The following is a 22,897-nucleotide window of genomic DNA, read 5'->3' as shown; positions in this document are numbered from 1 at the left end:
CACCGCCACCTGCCGGACGGGCGTCGTTATATCAGGCTTGGACCACTTCCATAAGTTGCTGCGTTTTTTTGGGGGGGGGACCAGCGAGACGTTGTTATTCAATCAAATGGCTTTTTACCAGACTCCGGGCGGATTTGTGAAAAACCTTCTGAAGTACACGAGGTGCTAGAAAACGACGCTTCCGCCCGTTTCAGGTAACATCGACGTCCCCCTTGTCTTAAACCGTAAGCTAGCTATCTTAGCAAGCGCAGTTTAAGCAAAAAAAAAAAAACCAACAAAAAAAACCCCGACCAAAGAGCCCGTGTTGAACCTGCTGCGTCTGTGGTTCAGCTCGGTTCATGTCGACGCGCGTCGGTCCTGCCGGTGTGCGAACTTTACCCGAGCGAGCTAACTCACCTCGGTGTTTGCCAGCTTCGCCGAAGCGCCTGTTCGCGTTCAACTTTCACGGAGACGTTTAAAGTTAGCTGCGTTGTGAGCAGCTAGGTGACATCAGGCAGCTGCGCCGGCGAGCTCGACAACTTGAGCGACTCGCCGGCGTCACGTTTGGTCTTTTTTTAATGTATTTATTTATTTATTTTTGTTGTCGACCAGAGTTAACGTTAAATAATGGGCTAGCTCGGTGCACGTTGGTGGGGTTGTTGCCATGGCGATTGCGGAACAGAACTGGGTCACATGTTTTGTTGTTTTCTTCTAGTAAAGTTCCTCCAACAAACAAAGCTGTGCACACCGGCGTTGACGGGTTTTATTATTATTATTCTTATTCTTATTTATTTTGTGAGCTAACTACGAGTACCCGCGGTGGTCGCCGCTGCACTTTCTCCGTTACCGTGTTCCGGTGGGGGCCGGTGACCTCACGGAGAGCTCGCGCTGAGGGAATCTTTTCCCCGCGAACACGAGCGGGCCACAGACAAAACCCAACGGCAGCTAACGGTAACGGACGGGTCGCGAAACAAAAAAAAGTAGACAAGTGTTGTTGTTGTTGTTGTTGTTGTTGTCTCCACGATCTCGTGTTTTGAAGCTGATTGGTGGCGCGACTTGAAGTTTTAAACCCCCTTATTGGTAAGAACTGACACGTTTGATGCTTCGGCGGTTCACGTTAGCTGTAACAGCTGCGCAGAGCTCATCGAAGACGGACCCATTATTAACATTATTAACATTATTAACATCGGTGCTGGTGGTAATATCAGTTTTTAACAATATGTTGTTATTAAGAGCTCACTGCTCCACAACAGCAGTTGCATGTCAAACTTGCTGTAATGTACAGACGTTACTGTGACAGATATTAACGTTGTCTGAAGCTTTTCTTATGTAGTTGACTTCGTGTAAACTGGTTCAGTGTGGTGGCTTTTTGTTTGTTTGTTGTGAATTGCTGAAAAGCTGTAAGGAAGCATTTTCCTCAACAACTGTGTGTCAGTTTGGTTGTAATGTTTTCATACAGACGTGTCTATTTTGCTTTTATTTATCTTTTCTCAGTGTGTGGTGAGCAGTATGCATTTTGTTGTGATTTCCAGCAGGCTGTAGTTGGATGACATGGCAACCGGAGGCACTCCTTTTGATGACAGTGCAGAAGAGCTGCACAACTGGACTGTAAGCAATGGCAGTCTCGAAGACCGACTCAACAACATGGTAAGGGCTGGTCAAACCCTGATAGAAACTACAATATTGGTGGTCGTTTTGTTTTCACACAATGTTATATGCCCTAACACCTCCCATTTGATATAGAGCATATTTCCTCAGGATGCCTTCTGTAACGTACACATCTCATTACTATCAATGTTTATTTTTTTGCCATGGTAAGCCTTAAATGTATAGAATGAAAGATGTGTGTTGCTCCACGTAAGATAAACATGCATAATAATTAACTCTGTAAATGTTTTTGATCAGGACTGGGGTGTACAGCAGAAGAAAGCCAACCGCTCTTCAGAGAAGAACAAGAAAAAGCTGTCAGCTGCGGTGGTGGAGAGCCGCCTGACCAATGATATTTCGCCAGAATCCACCCCTGGGGCTGGTCGCAGGAGAGCACGCACTCCTCATTCCTTCCCCCACATCAAATACACCACCCAAATGTCAGTCCCAGACCAGGCTGAGCTTGACAAGCTCCGTCAGCGGATCAATTTTACAGACCTGGACGAGGTAAAATGCTGCTATGCTCAATAAGAAATCTATTTTTAGTTCATTGATGCCCCAGGAATATTAAGACAGAATGTTTGACATAATGTGGCTTGGATGACATACTATTAGTGATATGCCAACTTTGTCAGGTGTTGTGGTTAAAAGTGTATTTGTTAACTGGCATTTGCTATTGTTGATTTCCGTAAAACCAGCTGCTTAGCAGTAATAAAACAGACCTTTAAAAATCTGACCGTAAGCTTTGTGACCAATGTCTGGTCTTGTTGGATGTGGATTTGTGAGTTGGTTTTTTTTTATACCACTGCTTGCACTGTCGGACAATGTTTTGATGAACAGGTCCTCCTACTGTTAGAATGCCTTTTACCGCTACAAACACAAGGATTGGCTGAAATCTCATTGCAGATATATCAGTACGAGGCTACATGTCAGCTGTTAAATGACTTAAAATTGCAGCAAAGATTTGTTTTAAAACAGGGTCAGTCTTCTATAGTTTTTCATCCGGAGAGAAGGAACAAGTTTATTATTCATACTCAGTGCATTTCTTGGTCCCAATTGTTAAAAAGAATTTGTTTGTATCATGGGTTGTGTAAAGAAATTAATATTGACAATATATCAATATTATATTTATCAAACTGTTAAATATTCATACTAGTAACGGCCCTATAACTCCTGTATCTGTCGAACTACAATTTCCACACGAAATCTAATTTTGTAGTTCTTTTTCAGGGATTAAATGCCAATACACTACTGTGGTGTTTGAGCAGCCAATAAAGGAAATGATAGCAGCTTATTTATCTGTGTATAGCGCGTTTTGGACATAAGAATATTTGTAAAAGTTGCTTATTAACGATGAACATTTTTGCATTTTGGCTTAAAAATCGATGCAATCCGTAAAAAGAACTACAGAAGTCTGCCAAAGACAAATGGACATGAATAAAAACCTGAACATTTACATCACTTACAGTTTGCAAAGTATACTTTTCAGAACCTCAAGTGGTGATTTGTTTGACTTGTGTCTTTCTTTAGCAGAGGAGCATCGGCAGTGACTCCCAGGGCCGCGTCACGGCTGCCAACAACCAGCGCCAGTTAGCTGGAGAGAACAAGAAGCCCTACAACTTCCTACCTCTGCATGTCAACACTAACAAAAGCAAGGACCTGCTCCCTCCCTCCTCCTCCGCCCCAACCACCCCAGCTATCGCCAAGGAAACTAAAAAGCAGAGCACAGGACTCATGGATACCTTAACCCCCGTGCTTCCTACCAAGGAAACTCCAAGGCACAGTCGTGGCGGTGCAGAAAGGTTGACCCTAGTGCACAGAGAATATGGCAGAGGAGATCTGAGAGTAGACAGTAGCCAGGTAATGTTTATTTGTTTGGAAGGTCGTCGTCAGCTCTTGTTTAGTTTCCACTTGATGTCTTGTCGTTTTGAGCAGTAATGAGGTGTTGGTCCTTCACGTAGATTGTGAGATTGTGCAATAAGGAAAATCGGCGTTGGCAAACTAATTAGAATTGATCCTCTGGGGAACTCAAATATATGTTGCAAATTTTACCAAAACCAAAAATAATCTGACAGGTGTCTAGAAAGATGTTGTACAAGGGGCTTTCTATTGGACTGTAACTATACTGCATGTATAACTTGAATGCATTCATACAGTTTAATGTCAGAGAAGGTATGGTTAGGGTAATTGTGTCGTATTTTTACATCAGCCGACATTATACACCTTACGAAGCTGAAACTTGCGAGATAAAAAGTGCATGATCATTATTATTACTATTATTATTTTACTCTGAAGCTCCCCTCACCTTCTAGTGCCGCATCAATATTCACTCCAATTTCTGAGAAACTAAACCAAATGCATAACAAATATACTAGTTCAGGGGGGTTGAAAATGTGTAGCACTCTCAGCAAACACAGAGTGGTCTCACGTGAGTTATTGTGCTATTATGGTTACTTTGGAATAAGATCCAGTACAATATTTTAGATTTTTTATTTAATGTATTATTTTAGTATTGTCACTGTTTTGAAAGGCACTCATTTCACATTTAATTAGACCAGTCCCTGTGCATATGTACATGTGGGATTGTCTGTGTCACTGCACTCCAGACTACTTCAAGAAACCAGAACTAGGATGAAAGTGAGGGAGCGCTAGTGCAGCTGAAACTAGGTTGTATTTAGGGCAATTTATAAATATGCCACCCTTGGTGCCCAGCGAGCTTTGTGCCCAACCCCCTCTCTGCCCTTGTTTAGCCCAGTCTAAGCCATCGCTACAGATGCTCACTCACCTTTCCTTTACGTCTTTGTCTGCCTTCTCTTTATTACCCTTCCGAAACCCACACCCATCCACCGCCTTCCTCTCTTTGTGCGGTCTCAGGTGGTGAGCAAACTGGTCCAGATCCGGGAGTACATCAGTAAGGCCAGCTCCATGCGGGACGATCTGGTGGAAAAGAACGATGTGCCGGCCAACGTGGAGCGTCTTTCTCATCTCATTGACCACCTCAAGGAGCAGGAGAAGTCCTATTTACGGTTCCTGCAGAAAATGCTTGTAAGTATGCTGTCTCTCTAGTTTCTCTCATATCTTCTTGAGAATCTACTTCTGTGCTTTGCACATGTTATCAGACGTGTCAGATATAATTCCAGGCAAATGTGTTTTGTCTTGTGTAAAAAATGTCTCTTGGCCAATTCATAGCAGAAAAGGAACCTGTTTGTGTAGTTATCTTGGTAGCTTGCCATACATATATTTTTAATGGCTGTCTTTCTCTGTGGCCTGAAACACTTCAACAGTTGGGTCATGTTTCGTGCTATAATAAAATTGAGACATAGCATGCCACCTTTCTTTGCTAAAGGGATAGTTTTTTTCTTTGATTTGATTCAAGAATTTAATCTGTAATATATGTGAATATTTGCAAGAAACATACATTTGTATTCTGTTAAAATCACTTAAGGTTTTCTGATCTCCACATTTCTACAAATTTCAACAGCTAATGCATAAAGACATTCTAGTTTATGTCTGTAGATAAACAGCATATAGACGATAAATATTTTGTATACTTTTCTATTCAACTATGTTTGAGTCACTGGCTGTTCTCTCTCTGCTGTGTTCACAGGCGCGGGAAAATGAGGATGATGACGTGGGGACCCTGGACTCTGCAGTTGGCTCAGGTTCACTGGCAGAGATCACCTCTCTTAACATTGAGCTTCGGTCATCAGATACCTCAAATGCAACTGTATGTATATTTGTATTTGTTTCTGCCCATGTTAATACTCAAGTTAATAATACATAACCCTTTGCCAGGAAACACGGGCTCTGTGCTGTCTTTCTAAGATTGGGAAATAAGAACCAAACTATTTGCCTTTATCATTGTTGGAGTCTTATTAGCCTTTTAGCATCTGACAAGCCTTTTAAAGCATTCCTGCTCAGTAGCAGTGCAGTATTGCTGATGCGTTTGTTGTTATATTTAGCATTTACAATGATACGTGGGCGTGAATTTTGTAGGGTGGGAGGCCAGAAGCTTTGCGTGCTGACCAGAAAGAAGAACTGGAGAATCTGCGTAAGCAGCACGAGCTGCTGAAGAAGATGCTGGAACAGCAGGAGCAGCTCAGGGCCCTGCAGGGCCGACAGGAAGCACTAATGGCCATGCAGCACAGTGCAGAACACGCACTTGCTGTAATTGAAGACACCGGTGAGATTGCACACCAACACAGAGACAGACTTGTCAAATGTGTAAGAAGAAAAAGTAGGATACAGTTACATACTTTTCTTGCAGAGGTGAATCATAGACAACTTAGTTGGAATCTGCTTGGTCATGTTTTTGATTTTCAGAACTGATTAATTTACAGAGGTTATGTTTATGTATCATTATTTTCTGGTTAATGTTTCAACAATTTCTTTCACAACAAGTTATATTAAATGAATAAACATTTGTTGTTGTCATTAGTTGTCACAGAAACCACGGGCAGTGTTTCCGGCCTGAGCATCACATCAGAACTGAATGACGAGTTAAATGATTTGATCCAGCGGTTCCACAACCAGTTACACGACTCTCAGGTACAGTAGAAACTGCAACTGGGCTGCCATATTATCCATGAATCATAGCATTATATTATCTACAAAATGTTTTTTGTTTGTCTACTAACTTATTTTTTTTTATATTTCTTTAATGATAACGTCAGCACTACAATATAATGTCAATGTCAATAGAAAATATATTTATTTTGTGCAGTTTGATGAGACTGTAATGTGTAATGTAAACCTTAGTTTGCTTCTCATTTGACGAGCCATGTCAACTCGCTTAAACTTTTTTCTGCAGACTAAAGCAGTGCCAGATAACCGTCGTCAGGCAGAGAGTCTCTCCCTTTCCAGAGAGGTGTGCTGGTCCAGGGCTCCGCAGGCTGTCGGTCCACCTCAACACAGGCCACTCCTCCACTCTGCCTCTGGCCCACACACTGGTCTAGACACGGGAGCAACAGCTGCCAATGCCAAACTCACCAAGCTCCAAGAACTCCAAGACAAAAAGCAAACCATGGACAAGATCCTACAAGAGCTGCATTCCCTCCGAGACCAGACACTCAATAATAACTCGTGTAAGAGTACTTTCAAAGTCTTTTTCACAATCACAATGGGGCTACCATCCTTATAAATTGTTAATGAAATGCACGTGGGTCCATTCAGGTCGTGGCCTGGCAGCACAGTGCAGTCGGAGTTTGGGCGGATCTTCAGATAGTCCATCTGCTCTCTGCTCTAATGGGGCATTGGCTTCCACTTCCTTTCACCCTTCACTCACACAGCAACAGGACAGCTCCAACTCCGCAGACAAGCTCAGGTACAAAACACGCGCACACACACACACACACACACACACACACACACACACACACACACACACACACACACACACACACACACACACACACACACACACACACCTTGAAGCAGCTAAATAGGCAGGTCATATATCAACAGCAGGGTGTTGTATAGAGTGCGGGTGGTGTACTATTACCTTGCAGCGACAAAACCCATTACATTGTTTCCCGTTGACAAGTTTCAGTCTTTGCTACAGTGTTTTTAAACAAGACACGCAACCTCCATCTTTTACAGGAGTGTTTTTCTGTTGGTGACTCTGTACTTGGACCTTTTGTAGAAGAGGGAATTGTGAAGACATTTTTCTGGCAGGTCACATAACCTTTTAAATGATTAAATCTCGTATTCATTCACATATTCTTACAGGAAGCTAAAGGAGGTCCACAAGCGTCTGAATGAACTGCGGGAGTTGGTTCAGTACTACGAGCAGACTTCTGATATGATGGTGGACGCAGTCAACGAGAATGTGAAAGAGGATGATGACGATGACGATGAAGATGAGGATGAAACAGAGGACGGTTCTATCTTTGAGGCCATGTTTGACTCTGAGCAGGAGAACCGCCAGCCAGTAATTAACATAAGGTGGGTGTGTGAATAAAGAAATGCATATTTTTCTGATTGGATTTCTACCGAGATGCTCACCATTTCAAACTGATTCAACACCTTGTTTGGCTAAATTATATTAAAAAACACCGGTCAGTGGAGAAATTTGTAATTGGCCTAAAGTTACAATATAATATTAATAAGCGTCAGGCCATAGTCTGTGTAATTTTACTGCCGGCAGGTCACCATATCATTCACCGCACCTTATCTGCTCAGAAACCCACAGCGAAGTGGCAACTGGGCCGACTTAAACAGCCTGACCAATGGACGCAGTGTCCGAAGCAGCACCACTAACAACCGGGACGGCAGACTCAACACTCAGTGTGAGATCAACAACCGGTCAGCAGCCAACCTGCGCAGCCTCAACATCCCCTCAGCCATAGGTACACTCATGAACACACTGACCACTGTTGACATTACACAAAATTAACATTCTTGTGGACAATTTATGGTCTATTAATTTCTTGGTAAACTGAAGGTTATTTCAATATGTTCAGCACTTGATAAAAGTTAATGTTGTAAAAGTGAATGACATCGCATTTGCCTGAAGCTGTTATCCTTCCACTGTATCATCAGTGCTGTACTTTAAACTGTTTCAATCCATCCTGTGTTGGCATAAGATCACCACATCACAATGGAGCAGATACGTTGTCTTGTACGGTAGAGTGGTACATTGTATCAGGACCATCGTTTATAAAGATGCTTTTCAAATTGGCAACATTAAACCTTAATTTATCATCAACATGAACAGCCCCCTCCACGCTCTTTGACATGTGAAATAACTTTCAAAATAAGAAACGGCTCCATTAGCTTGGTAATGTCATTTCATTAAGGAGGGTGTTGTGTTGTGTGAAGTTATGTTAATTCAAAGTTTAAAAGGGACAAGAAACACATTTTTAAATGGCATGATTAAACAGACTGTTAGTGATACTCCAATAACTTTGTTCTCATTTAGAGTGCCAGTACAATAGGGACATCCCCTATAATCAGGTGAAGGATGATGACGAAGACGAAGATGGTCTTGACAATGATGAAGGGGCACAGGCTGTGGCTCCAGACAGCGAGGCATCGGAGTCTAGTCGGAGGAGCAGCCTTGGGAACGACACGGGTTTTGTTCAGAAGGTTCATCGCCACACTGCGAAGCAAAAACTCCGACAGCTGCAGGAGCTGGTGGCCATGGTTCAGGTGGGGTAGATGACAGAATACTGATTAAGATGCCAGCAGTGAGGTTCAAGTTTTGTCTGACTGTTTGCATCAAGAATGACCAATTACTGACCCAATCTGTCTATATCCAGAGTGACGACACAGATGGAACAACGGCTAATGAAGATGAAGCTGTACACCAACAGCCAAATAATACCCGAGCTCCTCTGCCTGGAACATCGGGGGCTGGATCTAAACAAAGTCCGAGAGACCTCACTCTCTCCAGCAAGGCCAGGTACAGTCTATAAAGCATCTGAGAGGCCCATCTGACTCTCTGTTTAGTTGTTCCAAAAATTGTTGAAGTGTATTCTATTCTGAAAGGGAGAAGCTGTATGAGGAGAAGCTACGTCAGCAGAAGCAGGAGCTGAAGCAGCTCCATGAAGAGCGCCAGAGGCTCGTTGAAATCCAAGGCAAGATCCAGGATCTGCAGTGGGTTTGCCCTGACTTCCAGGTACATTCTCACGTACGCAGGCACCCACATGTAGAACTCCGGACAGAGAGACCAGGTTCTGAATTAGAAGTTGCACCAAATGTATGAATATAAGGGAAATACTGGGATTTGTAAAATAATTATCTTTTTTTTTTTTCTGCCTGGTAACTCTTGAAAGTGATTTATGGATGTAATTAATTTGTTACTGTTTACATGTGCAGTAACATACTTATATTGCAATAAAAAAAATGTAAACACTGGTTGTTTTTAGAACAGGTGTCAAGTACAATTGCAGACAGTTCTGCTGATATGGAACTTCACACAGATCTGCTCAGATTACTTCATAGGTTCCAAAATAATATGCAGCATCTAAAATGTGCCCAAATGTTGTCTTGTGTGGATTAAGTGTGGAAACAATGACAATTTATATAAATACATTAAATTGATGGTCTTTGGTCATGGCTGTCCAGTTTTTGCTTCATTACATGGCCAAATATATCATAATCCTGTGTATTTCTTCAGTAAGAACCCCATTCCATTTAGTTTTAGTTTACTATGTTGCTGGTTTCATTATAAAGTGTTCCAAGATTGTTTTAAAAAGATTTTCCTCTGGTGTCCTCCTCAGTCTTCGGTGTCCAGCGCAGTGAGTCAGCAGGGTTTGCTGAGGAAGGTTCCAGTTGCTGCTTCCACTCCTGCTGCTGTCCAGACTTCTTCATCCTCTGGACCCAAAACCAACTCTGCTGTGCTCAAAGTCACTGCTCCTGAAGCAGCTACTTCTTCAGTCACTGACAATGAGGTGACAGACTCCACCGAGCTATCTTGCTGCTTCTATTTACGTGTCCAAACAAACTCCACACTATGTGTAAAGGATAAATCTGTTGAATGATTGTCTCTTTTCTTGTGTTGTCAGCAGCTTTGGTCAGAAATGCGTCGCCACCAGATTTTGCGAGAGGAACTGCGACAGCGCAGAAAGCATTTAGAGTCCTTGATGGCTGAACACCAGAGGCGAAGTGGTTTTGATGACTCTTCCTGTCGGATTGAAGACCAAGATGGCATCGCTACTCCCTCACAGCCTGTCAGTAGGGATGAACGGTAAGGGATATATTTGCTTTAGGGGCCTCTCTCATCAATTGGAGTTATTTTGCAAGTTCATGAGTGAGATAGCAGATTCTTGCAGATGAACAGAAGCCACATTGTACATTGTCAGCTCTTTTACTTGTTTAATGGCAGATTTCGTAGTATTTCTTTGATTAGTGAATCATTATTGTTCCACAGGCACCAAAATTTTGGCTAATTTTTCCAAATTTTCTTTTAGAACAATGGCCACCTGGGGTTCCACTCCCTGCCGCCTTGATGAGAATGATGATGATGATGATGATGAGGATGATGAAGATGATGAGGATGACGAAGAATATCGCCCAGAAATGGGTGCAGAGGAGGAAGAGGAGCAGGAAGAATGTACGGAGAGCAGCTCTGATGATGACATCCCCGTCTACTCATCAAGCAGGAACCAGTGCTCTTTCAGTAACAGGAAGAATCAAGGAAGGTGAGACCGAGTGGCCGAGGAAGGATTTGTGTAACTATCCAGCACTGATATCTATAATCTGTCTTTTATATTCATGTGCTTGTTTTCCAGCAACCTTAAGCCTCCAGCAGCCTTTTCAGGTGAGGGTAGTGGGCATCTTCATAACAAGACTAAGGCCAAGCAGCAGTCCAGAAGTTCGAACCAGTCTGCAAGCCAGCTTGGAGGCACACGGCGACAGGAGAATCTGCGCTGGGCCTCTGAGCTCTCCTTTGCTGAGGGCTCATGCCACTGGCAGGAACAGGTCAGCCAGCTGCAGACACAGTTGGACTTCAGTACCAGCATGTGCCAAACACTGCTGCAGGATCAGCAGGTTAGTGCATTCAACAAATACATGCAGACACTGAATGACATCCATAGCAGCGTTCTTTCCAATCTTTGGTTTGGTCCATTTTTACTTTATGGTAATAAGGCAACTTGGGTCATCAATTCAAGAAAAGGTCATCTTTTTGTCTCGTACCTACTTTCACAGGCTCTGTCATACATGTTGCAAACTCTGCTGACAGGCCAGTACAGCGTGTTACCCAACAACCTGTCATCACCACAGGTCCACCTGGTCATGCACCAGCTAAACCAGTGCTACACCCAGCTGGCTTGGCAGCAAAACAACGTACAGAGGTAAAGGCAAACGCATGAACGCTCCACTTTATTTCTATCAAGTGAGAAATCTGTCTAGAGATTGTCTTGTCTCTTGTCTTTCAGACTAAAGCAGGTCCTGAATGATCTCCTTCGTCAGCAGCAGCAGCAGCAGCAACAACAGCAGCAGCAACAGCAGCAGCATCAGCCGCCACCACCCTCCTCTTCAGCAGCAGGTTGGCAGACACAGAAGCAGCGTTCATCGCAGGAATCCAGCTCCGGACCCTCCATCTCTTCTGGTGTCTTCCTCCCCTTCTCCTCTACCCTGCTGCAACCTGCAGCCCGCAACATGGCAACGTCTGCCTTATCCCCGTTCCCTCCCAGTATGATATACATTTTTATCTGCCTTTTTTTTTTAATTCTCTAACATATCATCTTTAGATTGCTGTACAATAGACAGGGAAAACATTTCTGAAGCTCTAAAGACAGTTTTTTTTACATTGACTTTTATTTATAGATCTGCTAAAGATTAATCTTCGTTATGACGCAACCTAAAACCAAACCAAACCAAAAACAATATAAGATACAATGCAACAAAAACCCTTTTTGTTATTGTAAGATGAAATTCTCAAATAAGTCTTTGAATTTATGAAAACAATACAGGAAGTTTCATGAAATAGGTAAAAATAAACGGATGGAAAATCTTCTTTTCTTCATGTAGTTCTTGTACACTGATATTGTGTTACTATTATAGGTACTAATAGTCTTATTTCACTCAGTTCTGTTTTAGTTTGAAGTGAATAATGCATTCTAAGGGGACTCAGTTGTGCAGAAGTGAAATGTCAAAAGTCTAACTGTTACTTCCTAATTGCTTTTTTGGACCATTAACACACTAACTGATGCTAATTAAAGTCTTTTTCTCTTCCCCGTGAAGGCTTTAACTTGTATCCACTGTTCCCTGGTGCCATGGGGGAGTTTCCTCAAGGGGCTGTAGGTCAGACTTCCCCTGAACATCAGAAGCCGCCGTTAGACCCCCACACTTCAATTAAAACAGAGTACATGAGTTTCCCTCCTCCACTGCAGCGCTCTCCTCTTAACACTGCTAGAGAAAGAGGGTATGTCTGGTACTTTTGCATTCAAATACATTTATATCCATATGTTGAACATTGTAATTCATATCTGTATTTTTCACACGACTCTTCTAGGCCTTCGGCTGCCTGGCTTAATACCTCCTACACAAACAATACCGCCCGGCATCACCCGTCTAAATCAGAGTCCCAAGTGTCTCCGTCTTCCTCCCCCACTTTTGCCAACCGACACTTGCGACCTCAAGACTTTGACAAGGCGTCACAGGAAAGCTTCAGCAGCGTGCCTGACCCTGTCGATCCCACCACCATCACAAAGACTTTTAAGGCAGGGCGCAAGGCCTCTGCACAAGCCAACCTGGCCTCCCGGAGCAAGACTCCCAAGAGCCGACGCAGGAGGAGCAAAGGGCACAGCAAGAACAGTGAAGGTATTTAAGTCGATTCAATACTGAGCTGAAAATGCAACATAACAAACTGCCCTCAAAGGTAGCATTTATTCTGTGGCAGTTTCATTTGGCTACATTGGCCTTTAAAGGTTTTCTTCTTTTCTTTTTGTGCCCTTTTCTTTTTCCCAACTAAACTAGCTACAAATTAATGAGAGAAACGAAGTATTAATCGTGTTTACCTTTTCATTGTCGGTGTCTTCCTCAGGCAATGACAGTGACAGTGTTAGCAGCACTGCAGACTTTGTCCAGGAGAGGGCAGTCCCGTCTCATCAGAGGGATCAGAATCAGAGTCTGTTGGACAAGCTTACTCAAGAAAAACTAGACAGCAAGACCAAACTCGGGAACAAACGGAATGACCTCTCTTCTGGTACGGCTCAAACCACCTGCAGCAGTTTTTATGCACCCACCTTCCCCCCCCCACTTTAATCTAGTTTTTTCATTGTATACATTTATTATCCATATTTTTTTAACTGTTGAATTTTTTTTGAATGTACAGTATTCATAACGTCTTGTCCTTTTGATAATTTACTTTTCTTTGCACATTTGTCATTACCACAGCATTCATTTTAATTTTGGGTTAATTTACTTTTTGTCACTTACAATTTATTTTACTCGCAGCCTATGCTTGGAGAACACCCTTCCTCTCTAACAGAATTGCATGCACAGAAGCACCAGGTAAAGTCACCATGCAAATCTTCAGCTGCATCATTTGGTTCATATGTCACTTAACCACCTCACGTGCGTGGGCTTTTTTTTTTTTTTTTTTTTTTTTCCCTTTTTACTTAACCTTAACTAAAAATTCCAAATATGTGTGCAGGCTGAGTGTTTGGCTCTGAAAACAGTTGCTTTTAGTTTCAGTCCAAACCTCATGATGTAAAATCTTGAAATTGCAGATGCAAGCAGCGACTTCTCGCTGTTCGAAGCGCTGAGGGAGACCATTTACTCCGAAGTGGCTACTCTGATATCCCAGAATGAGTCCCGACCCCACTTTCTCATTGAGCTCTTCCATGAACTGCAGCTGCTCAACACGGACTACTTGCGCCAGAGGGCACTGTATTCCCTACAGGTAAGTGCAGACACACTGTTTACTGATGGTCTGTGCAAATGTTAAACTGCTGATCTAATATGAACATCCTTTAGGCAACGCTCAGATCACAAGATATTCAGTTGATCTGTTGATTTACTCCTTCATCTGCCCCTGAAGACGGCTTGGAATACGGCACAGAATATCTGGATATTTTACAAATGAGATTTTGACCTCTTCCACACATAAACTGGCGCTTTCGTGTTCATTTTAAACCTTCATATTTAATAAGTTGTATTTGGGAGGGTCTGCAAATGTCTCTGCTTCCTGGGCAGACCAGACATGCAGGAGACAATGAGAGACTGGTAAAGGGCACTTTTAAAAAGGTGGTCATGTGGCAGGCGAGACTATCGGCTATAAGGGCACAAATTATGCTCCTTTTTCTATTTTGTTCCATCATTTTGTGTTGGTGTTTGTATGTTTCAGCGATATTGTGCTTATCTATTTTGTTTTCTTGTTAAAATGTAATAGTCCAATAACATGTATTTTAGTGATGGCAATACAGAAACATTCGCAAAAAATACATCTTATTTACATTTGAGTAGAGCCCAATACATGTCAGGATTTACCCTTCGTTTCGGGAAAGCTTAGGGTGATTTGTGGTAGCGGTGGTGGGTTATGGGCAGTTATTTGACTAAAAACTCAGCATTTTCATGGAATTTAGGACAATTATCATTGCAATATTCATTTACAAATACAGTGTCATTTTATGGCATTCAATGCCGTGATGTAATCATCTTGTACACAATCACCATGGATTATGTGCTTGTACGTATTATAATTGGAGGGAAAACTCTCCATGTGTGTTTGTGAACAATCTAAAATGTTTTTTTTTTTTTTTAAATTTTGATGACGTAATCTGACGCTGATGTCTGAGTCACAACTCCAGTCGTGTGAGAACGGCCTGAGGTACAAACCGAATACTCCACTGAGCACTCCAGCCCACAGCTACAGTACCTTCTCTCTGGGTTTCCCACAGGACATAGTAACCAGGCACTTGGCAGAGAAGAGTGCAGCGGAGGACCAGTTGCCCCCTCTTGGTCCTGTGGTGTGGGCTGCAGGCTCTCAGTCTGAGCTCACTCCCAGCGAGAGTCTGACTACCAGCGACGCAGTAAGAGACATGTTATTGCTTCCCAGCGTGGCATTCTCCCACTTCCTTGTACTCGTCTTTTTCTTTTCTTTTCTTGTTTTTTTTTTTTTTTTTTTTGTGTCACTTTGGTTTGCATGTTAAAGCTTTTGCCTGCTCTGAAGTCTTTCTCTCAGTCCTCATTGTCATCCTTCTCCCTGTGCTTCCTTTTCTACATTTCAATGCATCTTTCATGAGTTTCTCTCTCAGCCTTGTCTCCTTTCATCCCTCCCCGTCGTGTCTCTTTTCATCTCTCCGTGTCTCTCTTTATTTTCAGATTTTTAATTTCACCTCCCCCATCTTCATTGTCTTTGAATCTGACTTGACAGCGAGGCTTCAGAAGCCTGTCTATAAAAAAATTGACCCTCATCGCTCCACGTCTCTTTTTCCAGATCAGACATGTGTTCTTTGTTCTGCCCGAAGGTCCCTAGAGTTGTGCTAATTGGAAGCCGGGCCTTTTGTCTGTCTAAGTAATGCCTTTGTTCAAGAATGAAGGGTGAAATGTCTAATTTTCCATTTTAGGAGAATGGCACTGGAAGCCTCCATTGCAGTTTATAGTATATGCTGTAAATTTCTCTTGGCCCTCTCGATTTTCTTTTGGGTTGGTTACGGCTTTTTTTAAAATGGGATCTGCATTGAATAGTATATTCTCTGACAGTCAGGACAATCAGGGGTGTATGTAAGACGTAGTGTGTGTGTGTGTGTGTGTGTGTGTGTGTGCGCGCCTCAAAACGGACCGCTCATCTTTTTCAGGAGGTGGTGGAGAAGAACTTGAGGCTTTCACAAGACATGATGAAGAAGAGGGATGATGCAGAGTCCGTGGATAATGACAGCACCATGTCAACCTCCTCCAACCTGGAACCTTTTGCTAATGATGACCTTGGTATAGTTATGCATGCATTATGTCTGGTAAACAAAATCTGCACAGATATGATAAAACCTTCTTCCACATGGCAACATACAACTGGAATGCTTTGCTTACTGCCCTAAACTACAGCAAATTTGGTAGCTCCTCCCACTTTTTTTTCATCAGCGCTTCTAAGGGCTTTTTTCTTTTTTTTTTTTTTTTTTTTTTGTAAACCAACCAGTTTACACCTCAGGATCAAATACTACACGGCCAAAGTAAAGAATAATACCTTTCAGAAGAGGACTTTTTGCAATGGGAGACGTTTCCCTCTCATATTTTGGGAACTTAAGTATTATAGATTAAAAATGAGACTTGTTTGATCCTGAAGTATAAACTGGATGCAGATGCATTAATATCCATTACACTCTTCTCTTTTCTCTTTTACTTCATTGATTTTTGAACTTTTCGTTTCCCATTTGTGTCTCTCCCTGCTCTCCCTCCTGTGCTGCTCTGACAGGCAACACGGTGATTCATTTAGACAAAGCTCTGGCCAGGATTAGGGAGTATGAGCGCATGAAGCTTAAAACTGAGTTTAACCCCTGCAACCCCAGCACCGCAGGTGCTTCTGAGGTCTCAAATGCTGAACGTCCTTCTGCTAATGCTGCTGAGCCACTGGAAGGTATCCGCTGTCATGACCCTGCCTGTGTACAACATGTGCAAAGACCTGTAGCTTTGGCCTTTCATCTGACTGCTATAGACTGACGGCGTCGTTTGTGTGTGAGCAGGCGCAGTTGGCGACGTGCACTGCCCTCAGATTGACACCCAGCAGTTGGATCGTCAGATTAAAGCCATCATGACGGAAGTCATCCCCTTCCTGAAGGTAGGAGAACCAACACTGAGGTTGTAGGTGGCTTTGTGACAGTAGAGGACGTGTTCGAGTTTGACACAATTTTAATTTTATGTGCATAAACTGAACTTTAAAAAAAAAAAAAAAAAAAAAAGCAAATGCTGATTTGACATTAAGTGTAAAAATGATTGAATTTAGATCATTTTTAATTTGTCTTGCTGTAGAGTTCATCTGTTCTCCACCGTGGCTATTTATCTATGAAAGATCACTCCTCATATTTACTCTTTTCTTGTATTAGGAGAACATGGACGAGGTGTGTTCCCTCCAGCTGCTGACATCTGTGCGGCGCATGGTCCTCACGCTCACCCAGCAAAATGACGAGAGCAAAGAGTTTGTGCGCTTTTTCCACAGACAGCTGAGGGGTATACTGCAGGTAGGGCTCGGGAAGGGGTTCCTGAAAAGCAGCCAAAAGAACTGCAAGCAGATCAAATTAAAAAAAAAAAAAAAAGTGCTTTCTAACGTTTCACTTCTTGTTTTTGGTCCAGGACTCTCTTAGTAAATTTGTGGGCCGCACTCTGAAGGACTGCGGGGAGGATCTCCTGGTGGAGATTTCAGAGATCCTCTTCAATGAGCTGGCCTTCTTCAGGCTCATGCAGGATTTGGACAGCAGCAGCAGCAGCATCGCTTTGGCAGCCAAACACAAAAACAACAAGACGACGGAGAAACCCAGCCAAGCCAAACACAGTCTGAAGGTCAGTTATTCCTTTTGCTGCTTCTTTCTTCTCTTTATCTTCACGAGTTTAAAACTAATTTGACCTTTTGTGTCAATTTATTTCTCCAATTAGGAAAATACATTAGACGGGGGTGGAAAATCGGACTCTAACACGGATGACGACAACGTGAGTTATTTTAATACCAATAATACCACTTAATACACCAGGAATATGTGTTATAATAATGTCTTTCCTTTTTTTTTTTTTTTTTTTTTTTTTTCCCCAGGACCAAGATGAGCCTGAGCAGGAAGGTGCTTCTGCTGTACCGGAGCTTTTCTTGCAGACAGAGATGAAGAACAACCGGAGCAGTGAAGCTTCAGAGGTTGAGGAGGATGATGAGGATGGGCCGGGAGTGCCGCTGTCAATCAGTAAGTGAAAAGAAAAAAAAAAATCTTTAACTTCAAGTGCTGTAAACATTAAAAAAAAAAAAAATCAAATCAATATCTATTGTGGCCACATGGCAACAATTCTCACACGCACGTATACACATTTTTCAAAGTACTTCGAAGGTACTGTCGGTTGTTCCAGCTTCCTTGTGAACTTACCTCAGTTCCTCTGTGGATTTTCGTCTCTGTGTCTTCTGTCTCCTTTATGTCACCCCAGACTGACTCTATCTATGCAGACAGCCAGGACTCCTCGTTCTTTCTTGCTGAAGTTCTTTCTTTTTGAGTCTTGCTGTACGTTCGGGCTCGTTCTCTCATTCTGCAGATTTTTGGATCAATCAGACTCCTTGATAGTTTTTATGCGATTGATAAGAACTAAAACATCCAAAATGCAGCACAGTCCTGTACTTTGACTGAAATGGTTGGTTTCCTGCCTGATCAGGGACTTCCGTTGACCTTTTCAGTGCTTTCAGCGCTGTGCTCACAATAACAGTGGTTTTTTTGCACATTTTATTTTTAGTACCTGTTTGTTTTGAATTTCCTAAATCGTTTTCTTACAAATGATGACATCAGCTGAACAATTTGAGTAAACAGTTAAATCTCTGGGGAGGAGGGGGGGGGCAACTATTTTTTTTTGGTTTAATAACTGCACCACCTGGGATTCATGGACTTGCACGAGTTTGTTCAAACTTGATAACCCATCTTCTCGCTGCGTGATCTGGCGTAAAGGAAAGACGGCCGCGACGCAGTAACAATTTAAATCGGTTCGTTCAGGAGAATTACTCTTAAGAAGACTGTCAGGTTGAAAAGTCTGTTTGCATTGTGGTGTTGCAACTATCTTCCCTACTTCAGCACTGAAGTAGCACTACTTCAACACTGGCGCGTGTGTTCCTATTTTCTTCCACCTCCAGAATAATCTGACAACGACCCAGAGAACATCTCGTGATGTCGGGAATGTTCGTCTTGTCTCTCTTCAAGTGCCCCATAAATGTTCAGAGGGGTTTGAGGTCAGCTGACTGTGGAGGAAAGTTCCTGCCAGTCAGCACTCCTTGGTCTTCATGTAGTTCTTCAAAGCTTTGAGGTGTTTTTTTTGGGTTCATTATCCCGCTGCAGAATGACTCTCCAAGATACAAACCAGAAGGTGCAGCATGCAGCTGAAGACGGGAGTGCTTGATTGTTGTCACCGTGTGTCACGCAGGTTTGATCCACCGCGGCATCTTTCCCTTTCGTGTTTGTCTACTGACACAAATCTCTTGACTCGGATCCATTAGTAAATAGGACCGTGAAACTCTTGACAGTTAACATGAACACCGCCACTCGTCTCCTTCAATTGGTTCGCGAACCTTTAAATAGTTCCGATATCTTTCGTATTTCTTCCTTATTTTACTTTTCGGAATGTGTTTTGTTTTCAAGCGATTCTAAATCCTTAAACCTTTTGATGATTTCCAGGTTACGCGTGGAAATGTGGGACACGGTTTCCGACTGCACGTCTTATGTTTTTGGTTGCTTTTTAGGACTTTCCAAAGCAGAGACTCAGGCCCTGCTGAACTACGGCAGCGGAGAGGACGAGAACGAGGAGGAGGAAATAGAGGAGTTTGAAGCTGGACCTGTAGAGGTCCAAACATCCTTGCAGGCTTCTGCTGATGGACAGGCGGAGCAGGAGGTCAGAGCACACCGTCCGCCACAGAGAAATGTTGTTCTGCGTTGTGGTCGTAGTTCACATTATTGAATACCTTCTTCTCTGTTCTGACCCGTGTCATCGTGTTCTGCTCCCAGGGAACAGCCGGTGAAACCCAGGAGGTAAAACCTGAACAGACGACTTCAGAAAACGATGCTGGTGAGGCCTTCTTGATATAGTAACTCGGAATTTCCTTCCAAAAAGCAAAAATTTCGTAATTTTAGACCCCGTTTGTCTTCCAGAAGTCAGCAAGTCAATAGAGTCCACAGTCGAGGATCAGACCCAGATGGAGCCGCGGATCCCCGAGGAAGAGGAAAAGGAGGAAGAGGAAAAGGAGGAAAAGGAGGAAAAGGAGGAAAAGGAGAAAAAGGAGGAAGAGGAGGAGGAGGAGGAGGAGGAGGGTAAAGTTGGGGCAGCTGCTGCCTCGGAAGAAAGTTGTGCAGTGTTGCACCGTCAGGAGGTCCACAAGGAGTCAACAGCTACCAGCAGCCCAGACACAGACTCACCTGTCATGATCAGTGTGGATGTAAGTCCGAGTTCAGCTGAACATTTCCAGTAAAGTTGCGTCTTCTTATGTGGAATTCGCGTCAAAGCATTTATCGTTACTCTTCTGCACCGATTTTTTTTTAATTTTTTTTTATGAATATGATATTATCGTACAGGAGATGGGATCGGGGAGCACGAGCCAAAAGTCGGACGAGGACGACTTTTTCAAGGTGGACGACTTCCCGCTGCAGCTCACCGTCATGTGCGAGGTGTGTTCCCAAGCCCCTTTGAAGCAGCCCGAGGCGAAGACGAGGTGTCAAATCGCCGCGGAGAAGGTCTGTATGTAATGACACGCTGTGCGTGTGCTGTGACGTCAGGAGGAGCTTCAGAAGAGGATTGTGGAGGAGCAGCAGAACAACAACCTGTCTGTGGAAATCCTCAACGGGAACACCGAATCGCTGACCGGGCTGGTGGGGAACGCACAGGCGCTCAAGGAACCAGGTACGGATCACGATCCCCGTTAGTTGAGATTAGGTTACGTTTGGGCGGATGCCAAAACACCGTACGGGAGCCGAGCCACCGTCTCTCGTTGCCGTGTCAACGTCCGTGCGGGCCTGAGCAGCTGCTTCTTCTAGGACTGTCGTGGTGAAGGAATCCCCCCCCTCTCCCCCGCTGTGATTCGGGGTGGTTCAGCAGCACAATGAGCAGTATGAGCACCATTACTCTGTTCTTGCTAATTATTCCAGTTATCCTGATTTTAATGTTACATAATTACATCTTTATTTCGGAGCCAAATTTACGTATATATATTTTTTTTTTTTTAAATGACAGTTTTAAACACATTACAAACTAGTTTATTGGCTCTTCAAGTACAAATCTGGGCTGGATATAATCATAAAAATTCAAATCAAACATTCTTTAAAAAAATAAAAATTTTGTTTTGTAGATTTCGACCCGAGTTGTCACTTGTTGGGCGAGCGCCTTATGTGGTATCAGAGGACATCGGAGAGGGGAGAGGGGTAGTCATGTTCCCAGCGCCGCCGTAAACCCCGATGGTGGGCTTGGTGCACAAATGCATTTGTACTCGAGGGCAAATTTGAAGAACAGAGAACATCTATCCCGGTTGTTGTAGCACCAGGGGAGCGCGCAGACTTTACATATTGAGCCGTCGGAAATCATTCAGCTAACAGCCAAAATGTTCCCGCTCTGCAGAAGTTACATTTGGTTTTGCAAGTAGAGTATAAAAAAAAAAACCCAAAAAAACAAAGAGTGAAACTCGGCAGCACCGGATGAAAACTAAAAGATGGTGAGCAAAAAAAAAAAAATGACCCTCATCCATTGTTTTCATTCTGAAGTTGTTTAACATTCAATACACGGTTTACAATTGAAAAACAAGGAGGGCCTTGTTTCCTGGAAAATATACATAATGTGATTACAGCAGTTGTGGCGGCCGCGTGCCGTCTCCTGCTGTCGGCTCGTCGAAGACAGTCCTATTATGTCAGCTTCGATGTTGCCTGCTCATGAACAAGTACTCCGGCTTCGACTAAACTGTGTGTTGTTTTTCTTTTTCAGAAACTGTCGCTGACCAGAATGCGTAAAGAATTATATAGATGTCTCTGAAATGTGCTGTTTTTATCAGAACACTACTTCCATCCTCCGTCTCATCGTTTATCTGTTAGTTTCAAAGGAGCAAAGTTTCATTATCCGAGTCACAAGTTAGCTGTGACTCATGCGTGCGCGCACACACACACACACACACACCATGCATGCATGCACACACCACGCACACACACACACACACACACACAGTCAGAACAGTTCAAATGAATACCTGTCCACAAAGTCCACAGTTCGAGTTGATTTTCTCCCTGAATGTTTCATGTGATTTCTGGATAATCTGGTCTGAAGTTATCGCTCTGCTGCTGATCACCAACAGTTAAGCTTCTGTTTTATTCTTTCCAGCTCTGAAACTCCTGTTCAGCCTTAGTCTTCTTCTTGGTTCTGGGATCAGTTTGACATGAGTTGTCATTTTTTTGTTGTTGTTGTTGTTGTTTGTTTTGTGTTGGCCTGGCCTTACTGTTGTACAGCTCATCTTTTCTGCACTTGATTCCTAATTATAAAGAGATTACAGTAGGATGAGAGTTCAGCTGTAGCCCGGCTGACTTCAGCTAATTGTTTCTCCTTTTTCCTTTTAAATCGGAGCTCCCAGCTCAGACCTAGCTTTTTACCTTCTTACACACCTCTTTAGATACTGTTTTGTTCTGTTAATGGTTAGTCTCCCATGATTTCCATGCTGTTAAAATGTTGGCTACAGGAATAAGTTTTAATTAATAAAACTTTCTGCTTTCAAAAATGGTGGCGTTGTCATGTGGTTTTACTGTGCGGGCCTTTCTCATGTTGCAGTGTAACCTGAAAATCTGTTGTTTCCACTAATGCATAGCCAATTAACAGAAAATAGTAAATAAAAAACAAAGGTCAATATTATTTTTTTCTTTAAATATGACTCTAGCTCAAACTTCCTAAATGTGAGGATTTTCTTATTTTCTTTTCCACATAGGAGGAGAAATCAAAAACTAAAACCTTCACGAGTAAGCATTCCAAGTTTCATCGCTTAAACAAAAATCAAGCGTCCGAGTTACTCACCTTTTTGTGACCGTTGGTGTGTGAACATGAACTTAAACCGGAGCAGATCCAGTGGATTTTTTTTTAAATAAAAACAGTTGTTTTATTGAGATTAATCATCAATGAAAAGACTTAAAAT

The 22,897-nt window shown here is 42.8% G+C and overlaps 1 protein-coding gene across 8 annotated transcripts; it reads left to right on the top strand.

The window, feature by feature from the left end:
- Positions 1-64: 64 nt before the first annotated feature.
- Positions 65-22,491, top strand: pcm1 (pericentriolar material 1). Of its 8 annotated transcripts, none has more exons than XM_069689200.1 (40): positions 65-194; positions 1,515-1,626; positions 1,885-2,133; positions 3,157-3,486; positions 4,501-4,671; positions 5,234-5,353; positions 5,623-5,809; positions 6,065-6,174; positions 6,437-6,710; positions 6,799-6,949; positions 7,354-7,569; positions 7,807-7,973; positions 8,546-8,775; positions 8,886-9,028; positions 9,115-9,244; positions 9,849-10,019; positions 10,134-10,315; positions 10,539-10,769; positions 10,860-11,118; positions 11,278-11,423; positions 11,508-11,764; positions 12,316-12,496; positions 12,587-12,894; positions 13,118-13,279; positions 13,531-13,587; positions 13,806-13,978; positions 14,976-15,107; positions 15,876-16,005; positions 16,487-16,648; positions 16,755-16,849; positions 17,115-17,249; positions 17,362-17,568; positions 17,662-17,715; positions 17,816-17,957; positions 19,487-19,635; positions 19,749-19,809; positions 19,893-20,176; positions 20,313-20,405; positions 20,514-20,637; positions 21,709-22,491. In XM_069689200.1, the coding sequence occupies exons 2-40, from the start codon at positions 1,531-1,533 to the stop codon at positions 21,732-21,734; spliced, it is 6,495 nt and encodes a 2,164-aa protein (XP_069545301.1). In that variant the 5' UTR covers positions 65-194; positions 1,515-1,530; the 3' UTR covers positions 21,735-22,491. The 8 variants fall into 8 exon arrangements, with proteins under 8 accessions (XP_069545301.1, XP_069545303.1, XP_069545304.1 ...); XM_069689202.1 differs by having other exon boundaries at positions 1,512-1,626; positions 3,160-3,486; XM_069689203.1 differs by having other exon boundaries at positions 1,512-1,626; positions 19,896-20,176.
- Positions 22,492-22,897: the final 406 nt, after the last annotated feature.

The sequence above is a fragment of the Brachyistius frenatus genome, unplaced genomic scaffold (genome assembly GCF_029030835.1).
Source record: "Brachyistius frenatus isolate BFR_SWC_R1_liver_20210118 unplaced genomic scaffold, ASM2903083v1 Contig_7, whole genome shotgun sequence".
In the NCBI taxonomy this organism is placed as follows: domain Eukaryota; kingdom Metazoa; phylum Chordata; class Actinopteri; family Embiotocidae; genus Brachyistius; species Brachyistius frenatus.
This window is presented reverse-complemented; position numbering and strand designations above follow the sequence as displayed.